The sequence below is a fragment of the Nannobrachium achirus genome (assembly GCF_963921795.1).
Source record: "Nannobrachium achirus genome assembly, chromosome: 10".
NCBI classification, from domain to species: domain Eukaryota; kingdom Metazoa; phylum Chordata; class Actinopteri; order Myctophiformes; family Myctophidae; genus Nannobrachium; species Nannobrachium achirus.
In genome coordinates this window covers 55688610-55714346 of record NC_137819.1, presented here as the reverse complement: position 1 = coordinate 55714346, position 25737 = coordinate 55688610, and the positions used below count along the sequence as shown (strand labels likewise).

Below are 25737 nucleotides of genomic sequence, written 5' to 3'. Positions count from 1 at the left end.
GAGTGTAAAAATGGAAACAAAATGTGGTTCCATTTGTACACTCTCAGTCTCAGAGTTAAAATAACATTGATTTTACTATATAACTTGGGGTCTCAGAGACAGAAATGACATTTGGGTCCAGCAGCCTATGTCAAACTGGGGGTCCTTGAAATTAAAATGGTTGGGGAATCACTGCTAGACCCGTAAACATCTTCTCTTATGGGGGTCCAAGCCTCCAAGGCCAAGAGTATCTTTTCCTTGGCATGAAAAGTGAGAGTTTACTTTGAGAACCACTGAGATAAACGACCGTAAAAGCGCTCAGGCATTTGATATGGACGTGCCGAGACTCCGTCACACAACATGGGTCCTCTAGAGGCGACTAGCGGCGTCGCACTTTTGTGGAAAAAGAATCTTTAGCTTGCAAGCTAACGTGTGAAACTACACATCGTTAGACAGTTGATACACGAAGAATTTATTACGAGAAATCAAACTGCGTTGATGATAGACATAGCAGGCAACAAGAAACACGACAGTCTGAGTGTTTTACACTGGACCTAAAACAGCCGTCTTCTCCTTCGGGAGATTAACCTTAGCTGGTTAGCTGTGCTACCTAGCCAGCCTCCTGCTAATTGGGATTAGCCAGCGTTAGCCATCCGGGCTAACAACAATAACAACCAACCATCTAGCAATAATAAACCTCAGTTCAGGTGAGATCAACTGTTGCCTTGATTATTGCTATATTTATTGTGGTAGATTGTTGAATGATATTTGTCACCCTTTCCTCTGCGATTTCTTTTGTTTATTTTGATACGTGATACTTTTTGTTGTAGAGTGAGTGGAACAGATTGCATGGTTTCCTGTCGAATCCTGCGGTAACGTTGATGGATATTTAATTTAAGTAAAAACACATAATAAATTGCACTTTTCTTTTAAAGACGACACTGCATAAACATGGCGGAGCCTGGTACCATGATTGAGGTCACTGTCAAGACATTGGATTCTCAAAGTAGGACCTACAAAGTCAGAGGCGAGGTAATGGTCTCTCATACTCTACACACAAGTGATCCTCAGCCCTTTAAATTTCAAGGACCCTCCAATTTGATATGCATTTTTAGGCCAGCCAAGGACCTGGACTTTTGTATTTTATTTTAATTTAATGTGACTGTGACTATGTGGGACACCTATCTTAGATACGATTTGGTGGTCTGTGATTTGGTTCAAAATTCCTTTTGCTATCTATATTTATAATATATATATCTATTTAGAGATACAGTATCACTATCAGTAAATTCTCTAGTTGTCGTTTTCACATTACATTTGCACATGAATGAATGAAACTTTATTTGTATAGCACCCTTCATACAAAAATGCAGCCCAGAGTGCTTCACACAACAACATATAAAAACAGAACAGCAATAATTACAATACAGCAAAACAAAAGCAAATAAAACGTTAACACAGAAAATAATAACAATAGAATAGCAACAAGCAAAGACAGTTAGGCTAGGGTAGGATTATCTAAAAGCAATAGAAAAGAGATAAGTCTTAAATTGAGACGTAAAGCTGTCCACCGAGGTAGACTGCCTTAGATATAATGGGAGGCGGTTCCAGGCCGTCTGCCCATAGAAACAAAAAGCAGCTTCACCGTATTTTCTAATTTTCATTTCTATGCTAGGAATTTCAAGTAGGTCAGCAGTAGCGGACATAAGGGGACGGACAGGAACATATCTATTCAGACAGTCATCCAGATAAGAAGGTGCCAAGCCATTAAGGGCTTTGGTGCCAAGCCATTAAGGGCTTTAAAAACAAGCAAAAGAATTTTAAAATCTATTCTCAAGGCAACCGGAAGTCAGTGTAGCGAAGCCAAAACTGGACTGATATGCTGCATTCATATGCATTCTGGACGACTTGTAGTCTGTCTGTCGTTTTTTTTAGGCAAGCCAGAGAAAAGTGAGTTGCAATAATCGAGTCTAGAAAAGACAAAGGCATGAATTAATGTTTTTGCGTCATCCAGTGACAGAAAAGCTCTAATTCGGGCGATATTCCTAAAATGGAAAAAAAGCAGTGAAATCTGTTCTAAATTTGACCCATTCTATCCATTAGGAGTAGTTGTATTTATATGAAGATAACTATTCAGTCAACTCATTTAGCTGGCAACTGCTTTAAACCCCTCAAAATGTGGCAGCCCCACGCTGAGAACCACTGCTTTACACAGAAAAATCCTCAGTGTCAATTTTTCCTGGAAATGGAACCAAAATTACCTGTAGCCTATGTTTCAATTTGGTTCCATTCCATATGTACATTTTCTACAAATGAAGAAAACCTCATAATCTCTTTCCTTGTGACATTCATGTATTTGACAGTTTGTGACGTTGCTGCCCGACTGTATTTGAGCGACTTTTATGCGTTTCGCCCTCAGCTAACTGTGAAAGAGTTCAAGGAACACATTGCCACATCTGTTGAGATCCCAGTGGAGAAGCAGAGGCTCATCTACCAGGGCAGAGTATTGCAAGATGAGAAGACATTGACTGAGTACAGTGAGTAAAACAAGTGTATTTTCTACCAGTAAGACTCCCTAATCGGAGATAAGCGACCGTCAGGTCGCATACACAAACCTTAAAAGGCAGTCGTAGCCAATCAGGAGGGAATATGGGAAATGGGACAGATCCATGTTGATGACATGACTTTAGAGATACTGTGTACCGCTTTGTGTGATTTTAGGCCAAAATCTGTAGGAGCAGTGTCCAAAAACATCTTTTACAAAAATTGACCTGATGGTGGCGCTAGAAGAGGGCCTTGTGAGAAATGAGGGGTGGAGGTTGTGATTTGCCATCCAAGGAGTTATAGGATTTATGAAATCAAACAGGATCTCTTGGTGATGGATGGAACATGAATATTAGCCAGGGAAGCAGGTTATTCTAAGATTGGTCATCTGAATGTTTTAATTAGAATTGTGTTTATGCTTTGGAAATGGTCGCACTCGCCACGATTCAGCAGTAATCGGGTTATACGTGATTTGTAGCCAGTGGGCTTAGGCTAAAAGATGCAGAAAAAAGATGCAAAAACATCATTTTGATGGTCCTTTTAATTTGTCTGTCAGATGTGGATGGGAAAGTAATTCACCTGGTGGAGCGAGCACCGCCCCAGACCCCCATGACTGGCTCTGGAAGTGGAGGGGCGTCTACTGGGGGGGCGGAGGGTGGACCCAGCACCAGCCACGCAGCCACTGCGCCCCCAGGAGGACCGCACGACCGCAATGGCAACAGCTATGTAATGCTTGGTACCTTCAACCTCCCCGTCAACATTATGGATCCTTCGGAGATACAGGTAGCGCACAAGATCGCCATTTTGATTGATTACTTCCTCGGAGAACAATGTCAAAGATATTTAATTAATGAAGATAGCTCATCCTCATTGGATCCACTAGAGTGCGACATGGTACACAAATCCTACAAATAGACTCCTAAGTGGGCGCCGGCTCTGACGGCAAATCTCGCGCACGTCCTGTTTACTGGTGCTATAGACCCCGCGAGAGTGTGTTGCTGGGACAGCTAAAGAGCAATAATAAAGTTGATTTTCTCAGTTGTGTCGCTGAAAAAAGCCACTTTAGTTTTGTTAATATTATGAGGCTTGTGATGATCTGGTCCAATATTTAGTTCAGTGACTATAGCTTCTGAACTATTATTTTGCTCTGTGTTCACGTTAGCTCTCCCATTGTAAATGAACAGACTCCAAACATGCTTCCGCCTCCTAAAAAGGTATCTACCTACGTCACACAGAAACGGGAAGTACAGGTCTTTTGCACCCTCTTGCTATCGCCCTCTTGGACAATGTTCCTCGAGACAAAAATGAAAATTGCATATTTGTATCCTGTGTGTTGAGCATGGTGTCATTTCTGTTGGGACGGCTGTGCAATTTGTGTTGTGACTAAGTATAAAAGAGACAATTTAGACAATTTGAACAATTCTGTCAGAAGATGTCTAACTAGTTAGACAGGATGTAGTTGGTAGCCACTAATTATACACATCTACTTACTTATTGTCGCTGTGCATGTCCTGCACACATTTGTAAACATGAAAAATGGGTGAAACCATCATGATCATTGTTGTGTTTGTAGACTGACGGAACGTTTTAAAACTTTCTGTAATCATATGGATCTCTGCTCCACCTCTGTGAAAATTACACAGCAGATTACCTACTGTTTTTTGGTCAGCGCAGTGGTCTGGTAAATCTTTTATCCTGCCCTTTCATACTTTGTTCAGCAAAATAATCTCATCCAAATAGAGCTATTGAGAGATGTTAATGTTGGTACCAATGATGTCTGCCAAAACGTTTAGCTAGTCCCAGAACATTGTTAAGAGCTTATCATTGTGATTTTTCTCTATAGATGCAAGTTCAGCAGATGATGGCAGGGGCTGGCAACCCGGGAAGGAATGCCAGAGTCAGCACCAGTACTGGGGTAATGAAAGACTCTTTGCCAAGGAGATCCATCTGTCACATTATTTGCTGCCCATGTCTTCATTCTCAGTCCTCAATCCTTTTGTCAACCTTCTGCAAATGGTTTGTTTGTAGAGCAATGGCTCGCTGGATGTGCACATCAACATGGACCAATCACTGCAGAGCGAGCCCAGGATGAGACTGCAGCTGGCGGAGAACTTGCTGAGGGATGCTAGATCTTTGATTGACAGACTGGAGGTGAGGCGTTTGCTTCCTCAAAACACAAGTTAACCCAGAAACTCAACAGTGATTGTGTGCGTTTATGAAGAGCGATGCTTTTTTTTTCTTCTTTTTTTCAGGGTCAGTCCAGTGATGGCTCTGCTCAGCCGGAGACATCTCAGCCTTCCTCATCCTCTTCCTCCACTGCGGGAGCAACAGGAGCTGCGGCTTCACAGCCCATGGACACCACCCCTCCAGCACCAGAGCCTCCGCCCGCTCCCTCTTCCTCTACTTCCTCCACCCAAACAGAAGGACCGCCTCACTCTGGTCCCAAGTAATGCATACCATGTTTGTATACCATATTTTTGCTGTCGGGCAGAAACCTTCTATTCCCTTTTCATGTTTTCTCATACTTGAATAACCTTCTTAAGTCATACACAATCTCGGCTATAGATAGATACCTTTTATTTTAGGTTAAAGTCTGCTGTTTTTTTTATAAACATTTAACCAATGAAAAATATTAAAAAGATCTTGTGACTAAACAACTACATTTGATCCATGGGAACACAAGCATCATGCTCCCCCTAGAGGGAAACGAACCAAACGGGGTCTTTTTGAAGTTTTCTCTCCTTTACTTTGTTTGTCTTTTTCAGTCATCATCCGAACCCGGCAGAGTTTGTGGAGGTTCTGTCTGAAGTGAGGCGGGTGGAGGAGAAGCTGCGTCCCTTCATTGAGCGAACACATTCAATCCTCGGCGCAGCCACCTCAGCAGACTACAACAACAATGTGGGGATCATGTGTAAAATGCTTAAAATTAATGAACATATCTATTACCAGGGTTCCCACGGTCATGAAATTCCTGGAAATATTTTGAAATTAGAAAAATATGTTTCCAGTACTGGAAAGGTTTTGGAATTGATCAAGGGTCCTGAAAGGTCCTGGAAAAAAAATAGCTTTGCATTGTCTTTGGTTATTGATTTTGTTAATACCTCTGAAATGACAAATTCAACATTTGCCAAATTGTCAAATATTAGAGGCAGAAATTGTGAAAATAGCCTATCTACATGCTCACAACGCCTCGCAACGCAAGGCGAGGTGAGGCTATTTTCACAATAAAACCGTGTTATACAAAATTCCTCAACTCTTAGTGCTCGTCAGGGTGCCGGGGTCCCCAGTTCAAATATGATTATTTCGGGGGCCACGGCCTGAAAAGGTTGAGAACCACTGGCATACTGAGCGTTATTGAGCTGAATTATTGTTCTATAGTCCTGGAAAACGGGGTAAATATTCTGGAAAAGATTTGGAAATGAATTGGTAAAGATGTGTGGGAACCCTGTATAATACACTTAGAACTAACATCAGTGACTGAGGAGATCATGTGTGTTTCCAGAACCAGGAAAGAATAGAGGACCAGCGTGTCCTGAACATGGTTGGGGATGCCCTACGTCTACTGGGCAACACCTTGGTGGCCCTGGGCGACCTGCGTTGTAACCTGGCTGCTACCCCTCCCCGGCACCTCCATGTGGTGCGACCGATGTCCCACTACCCTTCCCCTGTCCTGCTGCAGGCTGGGATGCCACACATGCCCATTCCAGTATGTTTACTTTGCCATGATGTCTTTTTATTTATTTTTCCTGCCCATTTGAAATATTTGCACTTTTCTTGTTTGTTTATATCAAAGGAAACAAACATTTTTACATTTTAGATTTTCTTTCCTAAATGGGATAAATTTGGACAAGTGAAAATCTCAACACCTATCTTCATAGAATAATAGCATATCTACAAGCTCACAATGCATAAGCTTGTGCAGCTTTGAAAAATACTTGAATGGTAATGAACTAAAAATAGGGATGCCAGGTTGAAAGGGTTGTAATATGTTTTCTCATGCCAATAAAGCTCCTTTGAATTGTAATATGTTTTAGGGTATAGAATGTTATTGGGAAATTAGTGTGCATAAAATACTGCTATAGTAAATTTAACTATTCGTATAGTTGTATACTGTATATTCTATTGCAATAATAATGTGTGGTTGTCGAAAATCCCACGGCACACCTGAATTTGTGGCTCAGCAGACTCTTTGGGAACCATTACTGTTTAAGCATTGATTGAGGTGTGTTTTTCCTCACAGATAAACCTAGGGACCACAGTCACCATGACGTCCAATGGGAGACAGGCGGCTGAAGGCCAGGCCCAACCCTCTGCGACTACTGGCCAAACAGATCAGCCGGGCCACGGCCAGCCACCGCCCTCTCAGCCCAGCGGGACCAATCACCAGCCCGGACTGGGAGGTCCGCGAGTCATCAGAATCACCCATCAAACCATGGAGCCTGTGGTTATGATGCAAATGAACATTGATGGTTGGTAACCTAAATCAGTGGTTTTCTGGGTAGCTCAGTCGGTAGAGCACTCGCCTTTCGACCACAAGGTCATGGGTTCGAGCACCGCCAACTCGGCGTATGAGTAGCATGGCTTGGGTGCAAGTCGTGCGGTAAGTACTGGGAGCTGACGGTAGGTGTTGCGCTCCACCTCAGCAATCCAGGGGTCTAGGGCATTGTGAAGCGGTGATCCTGAAGCGCATCCTGGCTGATACCGACAATACGGCTCTCTGACCTACTTATTTACTCAAACCTTTTCATGTTAACGACCCCAAAATGTATGTCTTTGGCTACCCCATCTGAAAATATAGTGTGCTTGGGATCCCAATACAAGATTTGTTTCGGCAATAAATTGCCTACTCTTACTGTTCAGTGATATAACATACTGTAGCAAAGTCATATGTTTGCAATGGAAAACAAAAGAACACTTGTAAAGAGTAAAGATTATAGTAGACAGTCGAACACACTAATGGTGTCCATCAAATGTTACTATTCAAGTAACGAACGAGGGGCAGCCAATCCTTATCAAATTGTCTCTTTTTTTTTAAGGTGTACATTATTCTTTTGAGTTGAAGTGTATTAGTTATTTCATTTAGCCACCGTTTAAATGTAGGAGCCTCCTTTTTTCAATGTGTCAAAATAATTGAGTTGGCTGTGATCAGATTATACGAGAGAAGTTTCTACTGTGCTCCCTTCAACATAGAAATGGAATCTGACATTCCCAGAATAATTAGAACAGGATCGTGATCAATATAGTATGTGTACTCACTACTTAAAATATCGAAGGATGTCTCAAATATCTTATACCAATATCCCTATCCGAGGACAAAGAGCGAACGGATTTAGATGCTAACACACTTTTCTGGAGAACCCGTTACGGCCTCACTTTGAGAACAATTGTCCTAAATATATTAGCATATTAGTTTATCCATGATCAAATAGCTTTCTGACCACCTGCTGATGTTGTGTTCTACAGGCGAGTCGGTCGGTGGGTCACAGATTCCAGGCCAGCCAAATGCTGGCAGTTCCGGGCAACCTGGTGAGTGCTGCTGATACCTTTTTATAAGATTCAATTTTCCCCTGAAATAATCTACATTACCAGATCTCACCATCTTAACTTTCAACCCTCTTTTCTTTTTGCAACCATACTCAACCATACTTTTATTTTGTGTCTTGAATCATCCCCTACTCGAGGGTTATTTATACTTCATCGCTTGATCCTTTTGACATAAATGATGAGAAAAGTGTTGTGACAGTTGAGTTTAAAATACTTCGCTCATGTTTATAAAAAAAAAAAATGTTGCAGAGCTTCACTTGAAAGTGCATTTGAAAATGTCATTCGTCAATAGGGCTGTGACGATTATGACATTTTACATGACGATTAATTGTCACTCAAATAATTGCGATTAACGATTTAATTGACAATTTTATACTTAAAAAAGAACATCGATGCGACGCAAGCTTGTAGATCTGCTATTTCCACTACTTTTTGAAAGCGTTTGTAACTATATTAACATTTCTCAACATGGAAATGATTATGGCGATTATGCAAAATAATTGCGATTACCTCAAATAATTGCGATTAGACGATTATCATGTAATAATTGTGACGGGCCTATAATTCGTCAAGGTTACGAAGCATGAAAAAGGTTTAACATTCAACGGGTCTTGTGTTTTAGGGGCCACGCCCATCCAGATCCCTGGACTCCCCCCTGAGTTCATGCAGGCCATTGTGCACCAGATCTCCCACCAGGCCGCTGCCATGGCTGCTGCGGCCTCGGTCGGGGGTCATCCAGGCCAAATGCCACCCGGCCCTGCCAACAGCGCAGACGGGAGCGCTCCCTCACACCCTCCTCACCCTCCCCAGGCCAGGGTTGTCATCACCAGGCCTTCCTTCTCCCCACACATCCCACCGCCCGTTGGCGCCAGAGGACCCACCATCAACATCAGGACAGCGGTACCTCCCACTGCAGGACAGCAGCCAGGACAGGTAAAACATGCAGGAGTGGTTCTGTAATTCCCATGTATTCTTTTTTTTAAAAGGTTGGTAAAATTCAGTCTCTGAGGTCTTGGGTGCACTAAAACCCTAGTGAGGAATCCATCACATAACACTTTTCCTTTCATATTCCATTCATCGATTTCACTTTTAAATTTGTATATTTTATATAAGCTTATTTTATTGTAACTGTTTTGATTCACATGTAGATCGCCTTCATGATTCAAACAATGTTCTTTTCAAAGTGAAGGAGTGATGCATGCATGCCTGTGTCTACCATGGACATGTACACGTGGAGTTAAACATGGTTAATAGCACGACATGTTTAAATGTCAGCAATTGTATCACATTGTACTGTACCGTATGTAGCGCAACTGAATTGACGTCAGCAAGTGAATGAAGCCGCCTCATTCCAGACAGACAAGACAAGGTTGGCGCCCAAATAAATTAATCTGTCTTTCTGGAAATGTTTTTCACAGTGTGGTTTTGATAGTCGTCTCTTATCAGCTATGGGTTCAGATCAAAACGGTTTCATTCATTTTAAAAGACAAGTCATTAAGGTTGCCTACTCAAAGTGAAAGAGTGATGCTATGATGCACACTCCCTCGCACCCAGCTCACCCTCCTCACCCTCCCCAGGCCAGGCTTGTCATCACCAGGCCTTTCCGCCCCCCACATATCCCCCCTGTTGGCATCAGAGGACCCACCATCAACCTCAGGGCAGCCGTACCTCCCACGGCTGGGCAGCAGCCAGGACAGGTACAGCATGCAGGGGGTCCGACCTATTACTAGGTCCTGAAAGAGTGCTTTTGTAATTCCATGGTGGCTTTTTAAAAAGGTGGTCAAATTCTGTTTCTGGGGCACTGAATCCCTAGTGATGAATCCATCACATAACACTTTCCCTTTCATATTCCACTCATTTATTTCACCTCTAAATTCTTATTTATATAAGATTTGGGGTATGTCCTCTCTTTGTAGAAGGCTGCTGGCTACGCTGTCATTATAACATCATAGACTTTCTTTTTGTGGCTAGTAGCCTACTCGAAGCAAAAGAGTGTTGTTTGGATGCACGTAAATCGTCTGTCAATAAAAGCTGGTCCTATGGCTTACTTTAACAATGAATGATTTCACCTATTCAGCCTAAATGTTGTCATATGATAACTAGCTAAAATAGCTGATCTACAAGCTCACTGGTGTGACATTTTGACATGTCACACAGGGCCAGCAGCCTTTTACCCAGATATGACAGACCCGTCTAGGTGGGTCTGCAGTTCACCTGTGTCATTCTCGCCTTTTTCACGCCTAACCAGTTTGTTTGCATGGCTGATTAAAGGTGCCTTTACACTACCAGATAATCAGGGCATTAAACGACCCTCCCGAGTAACGGGGTGGCGTACCTAGATCCGGGGCAAAACTATAAAATCATATTTCTTGCAAGAAAAGGCCAGCTTTAAATGTAAGTTGTAACCTCTTCCATCCAACCTGGCATCCCTATTTGGGGCATTTTCCAAAATGTTTAAAAAGGATTGTGAAAATGGCATATCTGAGGCGCCCGCTGGCCTACTGGTCCAGGTGCATTCCACATGGGCTTTGTGTAGCCTGGCGGCGTCGCCGGTTTGATTCCTGGTCTGGACGACCTTTGCCGCATGTCACTCCCCATCTTTCTCCCCATTCCTGTCAGTCTACTATCCTATCAAATAAAGGCATAACAATCTTAAAAAAGAAAAATGGCATATCTACATGTTCCTAACATGAGCTTGTAGATTGACAATTGGCTTTTTATTCTATTGGTTGTACAATGTACTTACTACAAGGCTATGCCCTTCATGTTGTATTATTTCTTGTCTTCCCCAGGGAACACCTCTGGCCCCCTCCCCTCTCACCCAGATGATCAGCGGTCTGGTTGGACAGCTACTGATGCCCGGGCAGCCAGGTGACTCCTCTTTAAGATTTAACATGGATCAGTGACATTTCTAAATTTCAAGGACACACAATTTGATATGCATTTGGCTGCAGATCCCAATTTGATATATCTTTATTTAAAGCTCTGGGGTTCCCTTACCCCACGTTGAGAACCAGTGCCATACTGTAGATCAGGGGTTCCCAAACGTTTTTGTCTCAGGGCACCCCATGAACATTTTTTTAATCCGAGGCACCCCTGTCCCATACATTATATATTTTTTTCCTTGTATGTCCAAAACCGTGTATTTACTATCTATAAAATTTACTAAACTAGTGAAATTAGCAGATCTACAAGCTGTGTGCTTGTAGATCGGCTGTTTTCACTAGTTTTGTGCGACAGTCTTGTATGATGAAGCAGGGCTTTGCTTTACCAAGACACGTACACATTTGAAACTTTGAGATACGAGGTTTCTGCCCGACAGTGACGATATTTTAGTGATTAAGTTGCGAGGAAAACGTTGAGATAATAGCCATTTTGGTTAGAACTGACTGAAAATAACTTATCTTGCGGCACCCTTGGACTGCCGTCGCGGCACCCCAGGGTGCCCCGTCACCCACTTTGAAAACCCCTGCTGTAAATGATGGAAACCTGACTTCATCGTTTTTTCTCTCGTTTTAAACTTCTACAGGTGATCCAACATCCACATCCTCTTCATCCCATACCCAATCCTTCTCCTTCTCTACTTCCTCTTCGTCTGAGTCCTCCTCCTCCTCCACCACCAACCCATCGCCAACCCCGGCCTCCTCAACCAACACCTCCGGACAGACCTCCACCCACACCACCAGCACCACCTCTGTGGGGCAGCCAGCAGAGGGGGGCCCCGAAGGGAACCTGGCCCAGCTACTGGGCTCCCTGCTGGGGGGAGTGTCGGGGTCAGCGGGTGGTGGCTCTGGAGCAGCACCTTCCATCACTGTGACTGTGCCTGGGGTTCCTGGCTTCTTCCAGGGCATGCAGGACTTCATGCAGGTGAGCACTAATGTCCACTGGAGGTGGAAGTTTAGGCAAAGCACATCTGTTTGTTTTGCACATTTTATGGCTGTATTGTGCATGACCATTCTGTAGTATTAGCCTATATGTGTAACTAAACCGTTCATTATTCAAAATAATAATAATAATATATACTGTAAGTATATAACATAATTATAAAAAAGCACATTTCCCTAGCACATTTCATTCACAAAGGCAGTTGAAAGTGCTATACATATGAAGAAAGACAAAAAGGATAAAACTTTGTATGGAAACAAAATCTATGTCAAAGTGCTAATGTTGGTGTCCTAGAATTCTGGAGTAATCAATAATTGATGAGACAAATGGAGTCAAACACTTACCGTATTTGTGGTGGTGCGGTTGTGTTTTAATACATGATATCATGGGAACACAAGGATCCTACCATAATTATACTCAAGACAAGAGAGAAGCTGCTTGTGTCATAAGGTCCTTGCATTAGTACCCAAAACAATAGATGCTTGGGGTTGAGCTAGGCTACTTGACTTTTATAATATGCAGGGTCCAAATATAAGAAAATCATAACAATTAAATCTGTAATTCTACCACAATTCTTCCTCAGCAGTCTAGGGCTGTCATGGTTATGACATTTTAAATGACAATTATTTGTCACTCAAATAATTGCGATTAACGATTTAATTGTGTTTTTGTCGTTGACTATTACATTTCTGTTTGGCTTGTAGGCTTTGAAGTTGCTCATTGCAGATATGCAGGGTTGTTAAGTAACGGATTACATGTAACGGGATTACGTAATCAGATTACAAAAAACAGGTAACTTGTAAAGTCTCAGGTTACATTTTAAAATGTGTAATCTGGATTACAGTAACGGATCTGAATGATGGGGGTTACATGCTGGATTACATTCTCCCCTTGCCCTCATCAATTTTACAAATAAGTTATAACGCCAAGCAATAAAATAATCAAGTCGAATCAGCGTAAAGTACTGCCACTTCGCTTAAGTAAAATTCTGTTGTCCTTTTCCTAATTTCATTGGCTCAATATTCTTGTCTAGTTATCAATGGTAAAACTTGTTTTATTTAATTAAAGAGTTTTGCTAAAACAGTAATCCAAAAGTAACTGAAAGTAACTAGTAGTTACTTTTTAAATTGTGATAATCAGATTACGTTACTGACTACATTATCTTTGCAAGTAACTTGTAACTGTAGGGGATTCCTTTTTAAAAGTAACCCTAACAACCCTGCAGATATGACACATAACCTAAATATACAAAGAAATTACTGACGTATTTGACAACTGAAAAAATAACATTGATAGTGGAAATAGCCGATCTATAAGCTCACAGAGCTTATAGATCAGCTATTTCCACTACCTTTTGATAGTGTTTGAAACTATATTAACATTTCTCAACATGGAAACGATTATGACGATTATGCAAAATAATCGCGATTACCTCAAATAATCGCGATTAGACGATTATGTAATAATTGTGACAGCCCTACAGCAGTCTTAACATTTGTTTGATTGCAATCCAACAGCCTCCGCCGGCCGCTGGCACGCAGGTCCCACCTCAGAGCACTGGCCCCTCTCCTGCCCCCCAGGCCCCCGCCGGAGGGGGAGACAACCTGAGCCCAGAGCTGTTCACAGGTAGGGCTGTCACGATTATGACATTTTACATGACGATTAATTGTCACTCAAATAATTGCGATTAACAATTTACTTGTGTTTTTGTCACTGACAATTACATTTCTGTTTGGCTTTTAGGCTTTGAAGTTGCATATGGTAGATATGACACATAACCTAAATACACAAAAGAAATGACTGACATATTTGCCAACTTTATACTTAAAAAAAAATAACATTGATAGTGGAAATAGCCGATCTACAAGCTCACATCGCGAGGCGTTATGAGCTTGTAGATCTGCTATTTCTACTTTTTTTTTTTTTTTTTTTTTTTACAAAAAAGAAATCTGAAAATTTTTCAACATGGAAACGATTATGAAGATTATGAAAAATAATCACGATTATGTCAAATAACTGCGATTAGACGATTATGTAATAATTGTGACCGGCCTGTTCACAGGCATCGTCCAGGGCGTGCTGTCCACCATGATGGGCTCCCTGGGGGCTCAGCAGGGGAACAGTGAGAGCATCGCCCAGTTCATCCAGAGGCTGTCCCAGACCAGCAACCTGTTCACACCAGGCTCCGGAGACGCTGTTGGTGAGTCCAGCTGCTTTATTCTTTGTCGTATTGGTGGTGTTTCGCACAGAAAATGGCAGATCTGCAAGCTCACAACGCATCGCTCTGTAAGGTGCCACGTTGTGAAGCTAAATGTAGATTGACAATTTTCGATCTGCTGTAGCTCAGGCTTTATAGTATTATAGTTTTATTGTCTAACTCTGAATATTACAGTTTAAGGACTTTGACTTGGTATGTTGGACCTACAACACCTACAATATTGTGTTCTTTTAAAATTCCTTTTACAAGCTTTTAGTTAGGCTTAAAGTGTGTTGTTATACTAAATCTTCAGGCTGTTAACTAGTATATGGCCTTCAATTATAGTTTATATAAAGTGTTTTTTTCAGGCCTGAGAATCAAGTCTCAAGTTGTCTTCATATATGGGCATGTTAAGTTTGAGACAAGTGATATCACGGATATCACGTTTGTGAAATTTGTGCACCCGTTAACGTTGCATGCGTCATGTCCCACCATCACGTGACGTCACGTTTAAACTGTGACATTCTTCACCGGTTAACCTTGAGTTCCTGATGCCCCCCCCCCCTCCACAAGTGATTTATAGTTATAAAGTGGTTTTCATACATAGGCATGACGTTTGTGTCCACACAAACCAATTTTAATATAGGATATGCTGTATTTTTTTGTATTGTAACATGTTCTGGTTTTATTTTATGATTTTATTATCTTGTGCTTTGTCTCGTTTGAGGGGTGTGTGTGTGTGTGTGTGTGTGTGTGTGTGTGTGTGTGTGTGTGTGTGTGTGTGTGTGTGTGTGTGTGTGTGTGTGTGTGTGTGTGTGTGTGTGTGTGTGTGTGTGTGTGTGTGTGTGTGTGTGTGTGTGTGTGATGCTATCTTGGATTACACTGCAGTCCTAGTCTCAGACCGTTTTCATCTTGAAGATGTACAGTTCATAGCTCTGGGTTCAGACATGGTTTGTCAGCATCATCATGTGTGTCTCTGTCAGGGTTCTTTGGGGACCTGCTGTCTCTGGTGTGTCAGAGCTTCTCCATGGTGGACATGGTTCTGCTGCTCCATGGGAACGCCCAGCCTCTGAGCCGCATCCAGCCCCAGCTCACTGAGTTCTTCGCAGAGCATTACCTCCAGGGCCGGGAGCCCACCGATGCCAACATTGCTGTGAGTTGGCGCTCTACTGCCACCTGCTGGTGATGATCAACTCTGAACTAGCCACTACTAGCCGCCAATGTAACCACTATGAATGAATGAATGAATGAATGAATGAACTTTATTTATATAGCACATCTTCACAGCACGAGTGCACAGAGTGCTTTACAGATACACAATACTCAATAAAAATAAAGTAAGTAAGCTCTACAGTTGCAGAGATACAAAGATAAAAAAATAAGCTCTACAGTTGCAGAGAAGACACCAATAAATTAAAAACACCTACACTAAAACCAGGGGTCTTCAACGTTTTCAGGCCAGGGACCCCTTAGTTGAGAGAGGGAGATGAATCGGGGACCCCCACAACCTTATCATAGATTCCATATAGTTTCATCGTTTGATAGAACAATCATCAGTGTATTTTGGATTCATGTCAATTTGTGTTTTCAGATATTTAACCACTTGAACCGTCAATAATTAATAAACTTCACTCTGTACTTAGCCTCCTTTTCCCCCCTCTGCACCAAATCTTTTAGACAAAGGTTGCTGATATACAAGCTCACAAAGCGTTGCCACGCAATGTGTTGTGAGCATGTGGATAAGCTATTTTCGCCAATGTTGATGTGCTCAGGGATGCTAGGGTTTAAGTGGTTCGTTCTTTTGGGGCGCCAAATAATTGAGTGGTTGGGGTGCCTGCATGTCACTTCCTTGCTCTCTCTTGTTTCCTGTTCATCTTCACGGTCGTTGTCATTAAAGACTCAGAAAAGGGCTAAAAGATAACTTCAAAAATGATTGCTATTTTGACTGTTACTCATTGGTCATACTTAAATCAGCCGTTATCTTCACAGACGGCGGCCGAAGACCTCATCAATGGTCTGGAGGAGTACATAGCCGAGAGCTTTGTAAGACCTTCCTCATTCATTCATTTGTCCACACAGCTACACTGCCAAGAAATATGTCGATTATGAACGATGAATTCATAATAATATATAAATAACCATGTACATTGTTGTTTGTAGGCCACAGTTACAGTGCGAGAAGGAGTGGACATTATCCAGACCAACATGTCCTTCCTCAGACAGCAGTTCACTCGAATGGCTACACACATCCTGCGCTGTAATGGTAAATATTCACCTATTCACTTTAATAATAATAAGTTTCACGGTGAAGGGCTCCTAGTAGAGCACTGTGACTTGTCGTCATAGACAGGTGATCACAAGGAATCACATACAGTATTCTAAGAGTGCCATTATAGTTTATTAAGTGTGCTTATGTACGCACAACGCACGTACCAACCAATTTCAACCAATAATATCCACCTGTCAAATCCATCTTCCACTTAAAGACTAGTGCTCATAGGAGATGTGCAGACAGTAATACAGTAGTGATGTGTCGTTCATGAGTGATTCGTTCATAAGAATGAATGAATCCTGAACAATTCGTTCATTTCCTCAAACTGTTGCGTTCACGCTTTCGTTCATACCCCCCCTGTCTCCTCCCCCTAATAGCCCCCGGCACGGATCCTTGGAACGGATCATTACCGTGAACAAAATAATTCGTTCACTGAAATGAACGTTTTGCCCACCACTAGTAGACAGTAGGTGTCAGTCTCTTTAGCTTCCAAAGCTCCATGCAGTTCAACCCCACCCACATCGCTATGATCGGCTTAGAGACACACAGCGCTCTGTGCTCAGCTGTTTAACTTTGAAATACTTCATGATACAGCTGTTAGATACTCGCGAAATGCCGTTCTCTCTGTGTGTTTGGTCTTTTGCTGTGTAGATCACACCTTTGGCCCTCGTCTACTCCTGCTGTGCACCCAGGGCCTGTTTGAGTGTCTGGCCCTCAATCTCTACTGCCTGGGAGGAGAGCAGAGAGCCCTCACTTCTGTCATCAACCACCGCATTGTTAGTATGATTCATGTAGATATCGGGTGTCGGGTGGAAACCTAAAAAACATTACTTTTCAGGAAATGGAAAAATAACTGTTTTAATCAATCCAATGTAGTTATTATTGAGTCACAAGCTCTGTTCAATATTTATAAACCCCACCACTTTTATTTTCACTCTCAACAAGCCTTACGAGATGTACAAGCTATGAAATTTTGAGATGCAAGGTTTGTGCCTGACCGCATGAAGTCTGAAGTGCAGTCCCCCTTGTACATGAAGGATTCCGAATGAGTAGTAGATGTTTGGTTTCCCATGCGGAAGACCCGGTTTTGATTTCCGTTCAGGTTTGTCAGAGTAGCCCTGCTCAATATTTCCATATTTTAGTTACTATCGTGACCTTTGCTTAAATCATTTAACATTAATGCCAACTTAAGCAAACTCGCTATTGTTTTTGCAGAGGCAAGAGAGAATTGGAAAGAACCCACCATGTTTCCCTGTTGGATGACGCACACAAATATCTTATCTTATACCTTAGCTCAGTGTTTCTCAAACTTTCAAATCGCAAGGTCTCCCCTTAACTCTTACAGTGTACAAATAGCCTTAGGAAATGCAAGTCGACTTGGTCTGAAATGACACGCATGTCATGCACACAAACACTTTCCTTTTAACCTCACAGTGCCTGAGCACTATGTTTAACTGAAGTGATAAGCATGCCGTCGTCGCATGATTGGACTCTGGGGACAACAACAAGAATTCCTAGATGGAAAGAAGCAAAGTTCATACATTTCAAAAGAAAACATGAATTTAACAGCTTCTTTATCTCACTTCCCATGCTGCTGTGTCATTACATAGCGGCTGATTTCACAACCACCACCGAAATGGCATTGGCCTATTTGGTTAGCAATGCTGCAGTTATGTAGATCATAACAAATGTACACCTTTGAAACACAAGATAAATACTAATATTATTTTTTGTCTGAAGTATAATGTACTGTATATTGGATTTTCTTTTTATTGTTGGCATGCTTAGAACCCACCTTTGCCACCTTGATAAAGATTATAACATTGTAACCCCAGACACGGCAAGATGGAGTTATTTTCCTTCAAACTGTGACATCTTCACCTGACCTGGAAGCCAGGTATCTACGTGGAAGTGCCACACTCTTTTTATTTGCCCTATAGCCACTATAGACTGTAAAATATATGGATGGTGGGAACCCATTGGTTTCCATCTTTTGCGAAAATGAAGCTTTTTTTTGCCCTTGTTTGGGTGTCGCCATCATTGTTTTCATGGTACCCAAGGAATGCTATCGAATGCTATTGGCTGCCAACGGTCACGTGCAACCACAGGGATACATGGGACATTGTCTTGAGCTTGCCAAAAATAAAGCACACGAAGAAGAATCATCACAAGCCTATGATCACAAGTCCCTTCTACAGTATAACCTGCTTTAACATCAATTATAACATAAACTGAACCATATTTTCACAAAACGCATATCACGGTGATTGAAACGAGGCTTTAAACTAGCGACAGGAACCATAAAGTATTTATGACAATGTTTTTTTTTAAGGTAATAAAATCTAATGTAAAAGTTCGGGGGAAATGAATGGAATCCTATGGAGAACATGTTGCTTCTGGTACCAGAACAGTGCAACTAGCGGCCAATCATAGGACCTTTTAGTTCCGTGTTTGCTTCATTTTAAATCCGGACAACTGGACCCCTGATAGCCACTAGCTTTAAAGACTAATGTATACTTTATGGCATGACTTATTTTGGACAATGTTGCTTGAGTTGCACTTTGTATGACATCTTCCTGTCATTATAATGTTTACAGAGGAGGATGTCTGCAGAAGTCAACCCCAGCCTTGTGAACTGGTTGACCAGCATGATGTCCATGAGGCTCCATGTCATACTGGAGCACAACCCTGTAACTGAAGACCAGATCCAGCACTACGTCATCCATACACGGGTAATGACACGCATCAAACTTTGCCTCCATCGTTTTATGGCTGTCCTTTGTTCCCAACCTAGTTGGTATTCCTGTTGCGTCAGCCCGTCTAGACCTCTAATCAGGGCCCAGATCTTAAAGAAAGTTAAAAGATCTTTCTTTTAACCCATTAAGATTGGAGCGCATCTGTCACGTAACCACTTTAACCATTCTTTTTTTTATGTTGGCTATTAAAAAATAGCAGATATACAAGCTCACAGTGCGCTGCGAGATTGTAGATCATCTATTTTTGAAAAATTATGACAATTTGTGCAAAATATTTAATATTTTAAAGCGACCATTTGTAACTTGAATATTTGCTTCTGGGGGGGTCCCTTATACATAATATTCTGCGATGGGTCGACGGCCAAATATATATATAATTCTAGGGGTCCTTGATATTAAAACGTTTGTGAACCACAGACGATAGAAACATGAGTTTTTCAAAAACCTTAGAGGGATTTAGAGGGATTTAGAAGACCTTTATAGGGTCAATATATTCAAAGACTTGCACAAATTGTCAAGATTTTTAATAGTTAAAGCGTAAAATAATGTTTGCGTAACGGATGCGTTCCCGGTCTTAAAAGGTTAAAGGCCAGGGTTGGACACAACTGGTCTTCAACTGTTCAATTTGTTAATGTTGTATTAATTGGATTCCTTTTGTTTTCGTGTGTCAGAGTGACTCCGCTGAGGCTCAGACTGACCAACAGCAGTCAGAGAGTCAGAATGTGGAGGTGAGTGTCTACATTATAGCTCACCTGTTTTCTACATTAGTGCTCACCTTTCCCTCACCTTTTGAATGACGCACACACATATCTTATCTTATACCTTAGCTCAGGTGTCTTCAAAGTTTTCAGGCCAAGGACCCCTTAGTTGAGAGAGAGATGGATCAAGGACCCCCACAACCTTATCATAAATTCCATATAGTTTAATTGTTTGACAGAACAATCATAAGTGTATTTTGGATTCATGTCATTGTGTGTTTTCAGATATTTAACCACTTGAACCGTCAATACTTAATAAACTTGACCTTTCACTCTGTACTTAATCTGCTCTTTTTCCCCTTTACGCCAAAGCTCTTTGCCGAAAATAGCTGATCTACAAGCTCACAACGCCTCGCAGCGGGAGGCGGCGTGAGCTTGTAGATCTGCTATTTTTGGCTAAAGTTCTCAGGACATGGACTCTGGGGTTCAAATGGTTAATATAAAAAAGGAGGGAAAAATAGTTTCTATGACACAAAGATTTGGAGGACCCCCTGTAGTAACTTTGAGGACCCCCTAGGGGTCCCGGACCCTCTGTTGAAGCCTTAGCTTATATTGGGTTTTTAATAAATTCTTGTTAGCCTTAGGAAATGCAAGTCGACTTGGTCGGAAATGACACGCATGTCATGCACACAAACACTTTCCTTTTAACCTCACAGTGCCTGAGCGCTGTGTTTAACTAAAGTGATAAGCATGCCGTCGTCGCATGATTGGACTCTGGGGACAACAACAAGAATTCCTAGATAGAAAGAAGCAAAGTTCATACATTTCAAAAGAAAACATGAATTTAACAGCTTCTTTATCTCACTTCCCATGCTGTGTTATTACATAGTGGGCTGATTTCACAACCTCCACCGACATGTCGTTGGCCTATTTGGCTATCAATGCTGCAATTATGTAGATCATAACAAATAAACACCTTTGAAACACAAGATAAATACTGATATAATTTTTGTCTAAAGTATAATGTACAGTATATTGGATTGTTGGCATGCTTACATGCAAGCTTTAGAAAGAAATTAGCCATCAATCTGAAGCACTCAATCATAAACAAAACGTAAACAACTTTATGTAATGAATCATCGCTGTCTCCGTCTCTCTGTACCCCCACCCCCCCCTTGCAACATGCATCTAAGATGGAGGAGAGTTTGTCCCCTGCCCCGGCCACCACAGCTGAGGAGGTCATGGCCTCGTCTGGGGACGGCTGCGAGGTTGGAGCGTCGCCCGGAGAGACCACGCCCTCCCGTAGAGCATCGTCAGGGGAGACACGAGGCCCCGTGCCGTCAACAGTAAGGGAAGAGTCAGGAGCTGAAGTGGAACCTTGGGCGGCCGCTGTGCCACCTGTAAGATTTAGTGGTCTTTGTTGTTTTAGATTTATACACCGGCGCACAACGTTGTTGCTTGTCGTCAAGAACCGATCTTCAAGCTAACGACGCGTCACATGCCCTCGTTACTTGGGTAACTCAAATGTTTCCGCCACGTCTGGGAATAATTTCCCTTTTATTGACGCTGTTATGGTTTAACACGGAAACCATAACACCAAGCACTGCCGGGTAGAAACCTTTTATCTCCATAGATCATGTTTTTTATGGTTTTAATATGTTAAACTTTGTCGCATATCAGGCGATAGTAGTGAAATAAGCTGGCTCCTTTAGAAACTTTTTGGAGGCCTGGTTGAAAGTGGTTAAATCTCTGTGGGGTTTATAAATAATGAAAAGTATTGATAAGACCTTGTGTTGTGTGACTAAATAATTGCTACATTGGATCCATTGAAACACGGGTTCTTTTCCTTTTCCTCAAGTAAGTGTTTTGGACATTCCGTTCCGCCCTACACAGCGACGATATAATATAAGCATGACTCATTTGGTTGCTGTCTGTCTCTGTCAGGAATGGGTTCCCATCATCAGACATGACATGCTGTCTCAGAGGAAAATCAAGGCGCAGCCACCTCTGTCCGATGCCTACCTGCATGGCATGCCAGCCAAGAGGAGGAAGGTAAGGTCCTCCTTGGTGCATAAAGGCCCTAATAAAGCTCAGTATTGCCACTAAAGAGACTCTGAATTCTACTATAACAGAATATACTAAGCGTGCGGTGGCTCAGCCAGGTTTTGCACTAGCCCAGTGGTTCTCAAAGTGGATGGGACTCTGTGGGTTCTTGTATGGGGGTCTAAATTGACCCATAACTCTGACGGTGTACAAATGGAACCAAATGAACCCGTCAGGGTTCATTTGGTTCCATTTGTACGCCGTCGGAGTTAAGGGGAGAACTCGAAATCTTAGGAACACGCTCCTTGTAAATTACGAGAACCTGAGTTTGAATAGAACTTTCTGTTATTGCATATCTTTCCTCGTCGTCCTACGCTCCTAACGGAATATAGAATAAAATGAAAAATAGAATAAAATGAAAATCAAACATTTATTTGACAATGAGAAATTGAAATGATTCCGTCAGTATCCCTAGATTGAAAGACCATAATGATTATTGACAGAGTGTATGATTGTGTTTTCCTCTCTACTAGACTGCCCAGGGCGAGGGGCCACACCTGTCTCTGTCAGACGCTGTGAGCAGGGCTGCTCGCTCTGCGGGGGTCCGGCCAGTCACAGCCGCAGACAGTCTACAGGTGGAACTAGAGACGCCAGAACTGCAGGAAGCCTACACAGAACAAGTAAGAAATCACTTGTCTCCATAGACATAGAAAGGTAGACGCCTCCTTCGGCTAGGGGGCGTATGCATTGAGCAACTAAGGGAATCTTCATCGCTTCTGTGTTCATTGCTTCCGCGTGCGTCACACATACGGAAGTCGGTAAGCCAATCAGAGGCAGGTGGGGGCTGGTCTTTACGTATGCAGCCTGTAAGAACAGCTGAGCAGCGCAACATCTGAACTGGCTCTGTTGAAATGAATTGTGGTCCTTGGATAAGTCACGGAAAAGACACACTGTGATTGGCCAGTAGTCACTTTGACTGACAGCGTTCCCTTAGTTTTTGCAGGAAGTCCGGACTAGAACTTTTGCACATTGCTCCAATTAACTGCAGAGGCGAACGAGGCATCTAGCTCTTTATATCTGTGCTTGTCTCTGGCATGCCCGAAGGGCAAGGGGGTTGATGATGTTTTTGACCGTGCGTGGATCCAGGGCTAATCTCACAAACCGCAGCATCAGCACCGAAACCTCTTGTGGACGCTGCCACTAAGCCAAATAAGTTTTGTTTTCACGTTTTATATCTGTTTGGCATTTTCAATATTGTGTTTATGATGGAGGTCACGGTAGTCGAATGGGGCTGAAACCTTTCCCAAATATAGTTATACATACAGTAGATCAGGGGTTCCCCAAACTTTTTGGCTCAGGCCACCCCTATAAATATTGTTTTCCTCCAAGGCACCCCTACATTATATTCATTCCCAGCACCTTATGTCATATTTTAATTACTTTTAGAATAACAGTATGATCGAACACATTTTTGAGCGGTGGTCACAACGCTCCTATACGTGGCCGTGTGTGTGGGTCTGTCTGTCTGTCTGTCTGTCTGTCTGTCTGTATGCGTGTCTGTATGGTGTATGTAGCCTGTATGTAGTACCTTTTGTGACCACACATGTTAAGGGAGGGGCGCTGTTGTTCAGGCCAGGCCAGGCCAGACACCCACCCACCCACACACACACACACACACGCACACACACACACACACACACAATATATATATATTTGTTTTGCTGTTGCGCAGCCTCCACGACCACCGCTCAGTTCACACGGGTGTGATTTTTTAATTAAAATTGTTACACTTTTTGTTATTAATTAGAAGATGATGACAACATCTGAATGAATTTGTGTTTGAGTAAATCAGAAAGGTGTACATTCAAATTAATTCACTTCCATATAAGGGGAAACATAAGGGCATTTTTGCCATTATTCTCCCCGAGATTATGTTGTGAGGAAAACGTTGAGATAATAGAAATTATGTTTAGAACTAAATATAACTTTGTACTTCAAGGTTAAAATGATACAAAATATACATTTTTAAGTGTCCAAATAAATTCCAAATATTATCAAATTATCTCGCGGCACCCCTGGACTGCCGTCACGGCACCCCAGGGTGCCCCGTCATCCACTTTGAAAACCCCTGCAGTAGATAACTCATCATGAGTGCTCGCAAGGGTCCCATCTGTTCAGTCACAATATTGCAATAGTAGCTCGTCTCTGTTGGGTCTTTAACCTGTTTCCTTCGTTTCCTCCATGCTATTAGGTGAAGAGTGACATAAAGGAGAAAGTGAGGGACGACCCAAACTATAGCTCGCAACGTTTCCCCAACACACATCGTGCTTTCTCCATAGAGGACTCCTAATCCACCCCGATCATCAGACGATCATCCGACACGCCATCCACTCACCTCATTATGTAACATTCCCTTTCAGTCTCCAAGAGACCTCCGAGTAATGGATGGCAGAACCGACAAGTTAGTCGTTGAAATATTAATCGCTGAATTTGACAAAGTGTTAAACCTGTCACCAGCGGGAAACACCTATACTTTGTTGTGCTATGGTGTTGACAGAAATAGCTTATCTACAAGTTTGACTGTATATCGGCTATTTTCAGTCTGCAACATCATCGTACGATGGAGCATAAATTAAGCATTAGTATAAAGGCTTTAGCAATTCTAATGTCACAAACTGTATTATATATGTGTACGTGTACGCCAACTGTAAATTAGCACAACTTGTACAATGTAATGTGATGTAATCGTCACAGCTCTTTGTTAGACTGAATAAACGGATGTTGCTGATCATGGCTAGGATTTTTTATTTTTTAGCTGGTTCATGCTTAGGAGTCATGATGCACAGATCATCATTTGTTCCATGTAAATTTTAGGATGTTGTCCTTGTCAGATTTTTTCACGTCTACTTACAGGATACCTCAGTGATGTGGTGTTTTTACCATACAAGTTGAAATACAATAACATGGTATAATCAAGAGCATGATAGTGTGACAGTGTGCTGTCTGTGCCATTGTCCACAAGCACAGCTAGTTTCTGGAATTACTTGCAAAAATGTGAATGCTTAATCTGTGCTCTGGAATAAACATTACTTCTACAAAGATGTTCTCCTTGGATTGCGAACTTTATTTAATTGCCGTTTTGGAACTTGTATCAATGAAAAATTGAGGGATTGAAATTATGGTATTTTAAACAGATCATTTGAGTGAAGGAAGCGTGGAATACGTTGTTACAGGAAAACTAACAAAATCAATCATGACGAGTGCACATAATGTTAACCACTAGTTAATTTTATTGAATATTCACACAAGTTTGAGTAACTGCAGAGACTTCTGAAACTAGCAACAGTACCAAACAAGGCATCCTAGAACTATATACCATGGCATATTTAGAATGTGCTACAGTAATGTGGCATGCTTTATTGCCTGGTTTGAAAAAAGCACAAAGTATTCACACTGTTGTGTGAAATGATAATGGCACAGTGAAAGCATGACTTTTCTGGTGATGAAGCACTACATTTTAACGGTTCTCGTTTAGGCCTCAACATAATTGTAATTAACTCTTCTAATTTTGCATCAAATTACAATTGTCATCCCAAACAAATGTATTCCCATTAGGGCTGTCACAATTATGACATTTTACTTGACGATTAATTGTCACTCAAATAATTGCGATTAACAATTTTTTTTTTCCCTTGACAATTACATTTCTGTTTGGCTTTTAGGCTTCGAAGTTGCACATGGTAGATATGACACATAACCTAAATATACAAAGAAATTACATCTGACTTTATACTTAAAAAAGAACATTGATAGTGGAAA

The 25737-nt window shown here is 41.9% G+C and overlaps 1 protein-coding gene across 2 annotated transcripts; it reads left to right on the top strand.

Annotated features, from left to right (window-relative positions):
- The first annotated feature begins 356 nt into the window (after positions 1-356).
- Positions 357-24997, top strand: bag6l (BCL2 associated athanogene 6, like). 2 transcript variants are annotated; one of them, XM_080735708.1, is made up of 27 exons: positions 357-686; positions 915-1011; positions 2399-2516; positions 3080-3306; positions 4367-4438; positions 4552-4674; positions 4776-4969; positions 5289-5421; positions 6026-6229; positions 6764-6992; positions 7987-8049; positions 8690-9000; positions 9645-9764; positions 10860-10938; positions 11597-11934; positions 13470-13578; positions 14015-14152; positions 15133-15302; positions 16139-16192; positions 16310-16412; positions 17073-17197; positions 19019-19153; positions 19849-19905; positions 21069-21221; positions 21820-21927; positions 22452-22598; positions 24170-24997. In XM_080735708.1, the coding sequence occupies exons 2-27, from the start codon at positions 931-933 to the stop codon at positions 24266-24268; spliced, it is 3690 nt and encodes a 1229-aa protein (XP_080591834.1). In that variant the 5' UTR covers positions 357-686; positions 915-930; the 3' UTR covers positions 24269-24997. The 2 variants fall into 2 exon arrangements, with proteins under 2 accessions (XP_080591834.1, XP_080591833.1); XM_080735707.1 differs by having other exon boundaries at positions 21069-21275.
- Positions 24998-25737: the final 740 nt, after the last annotated feature.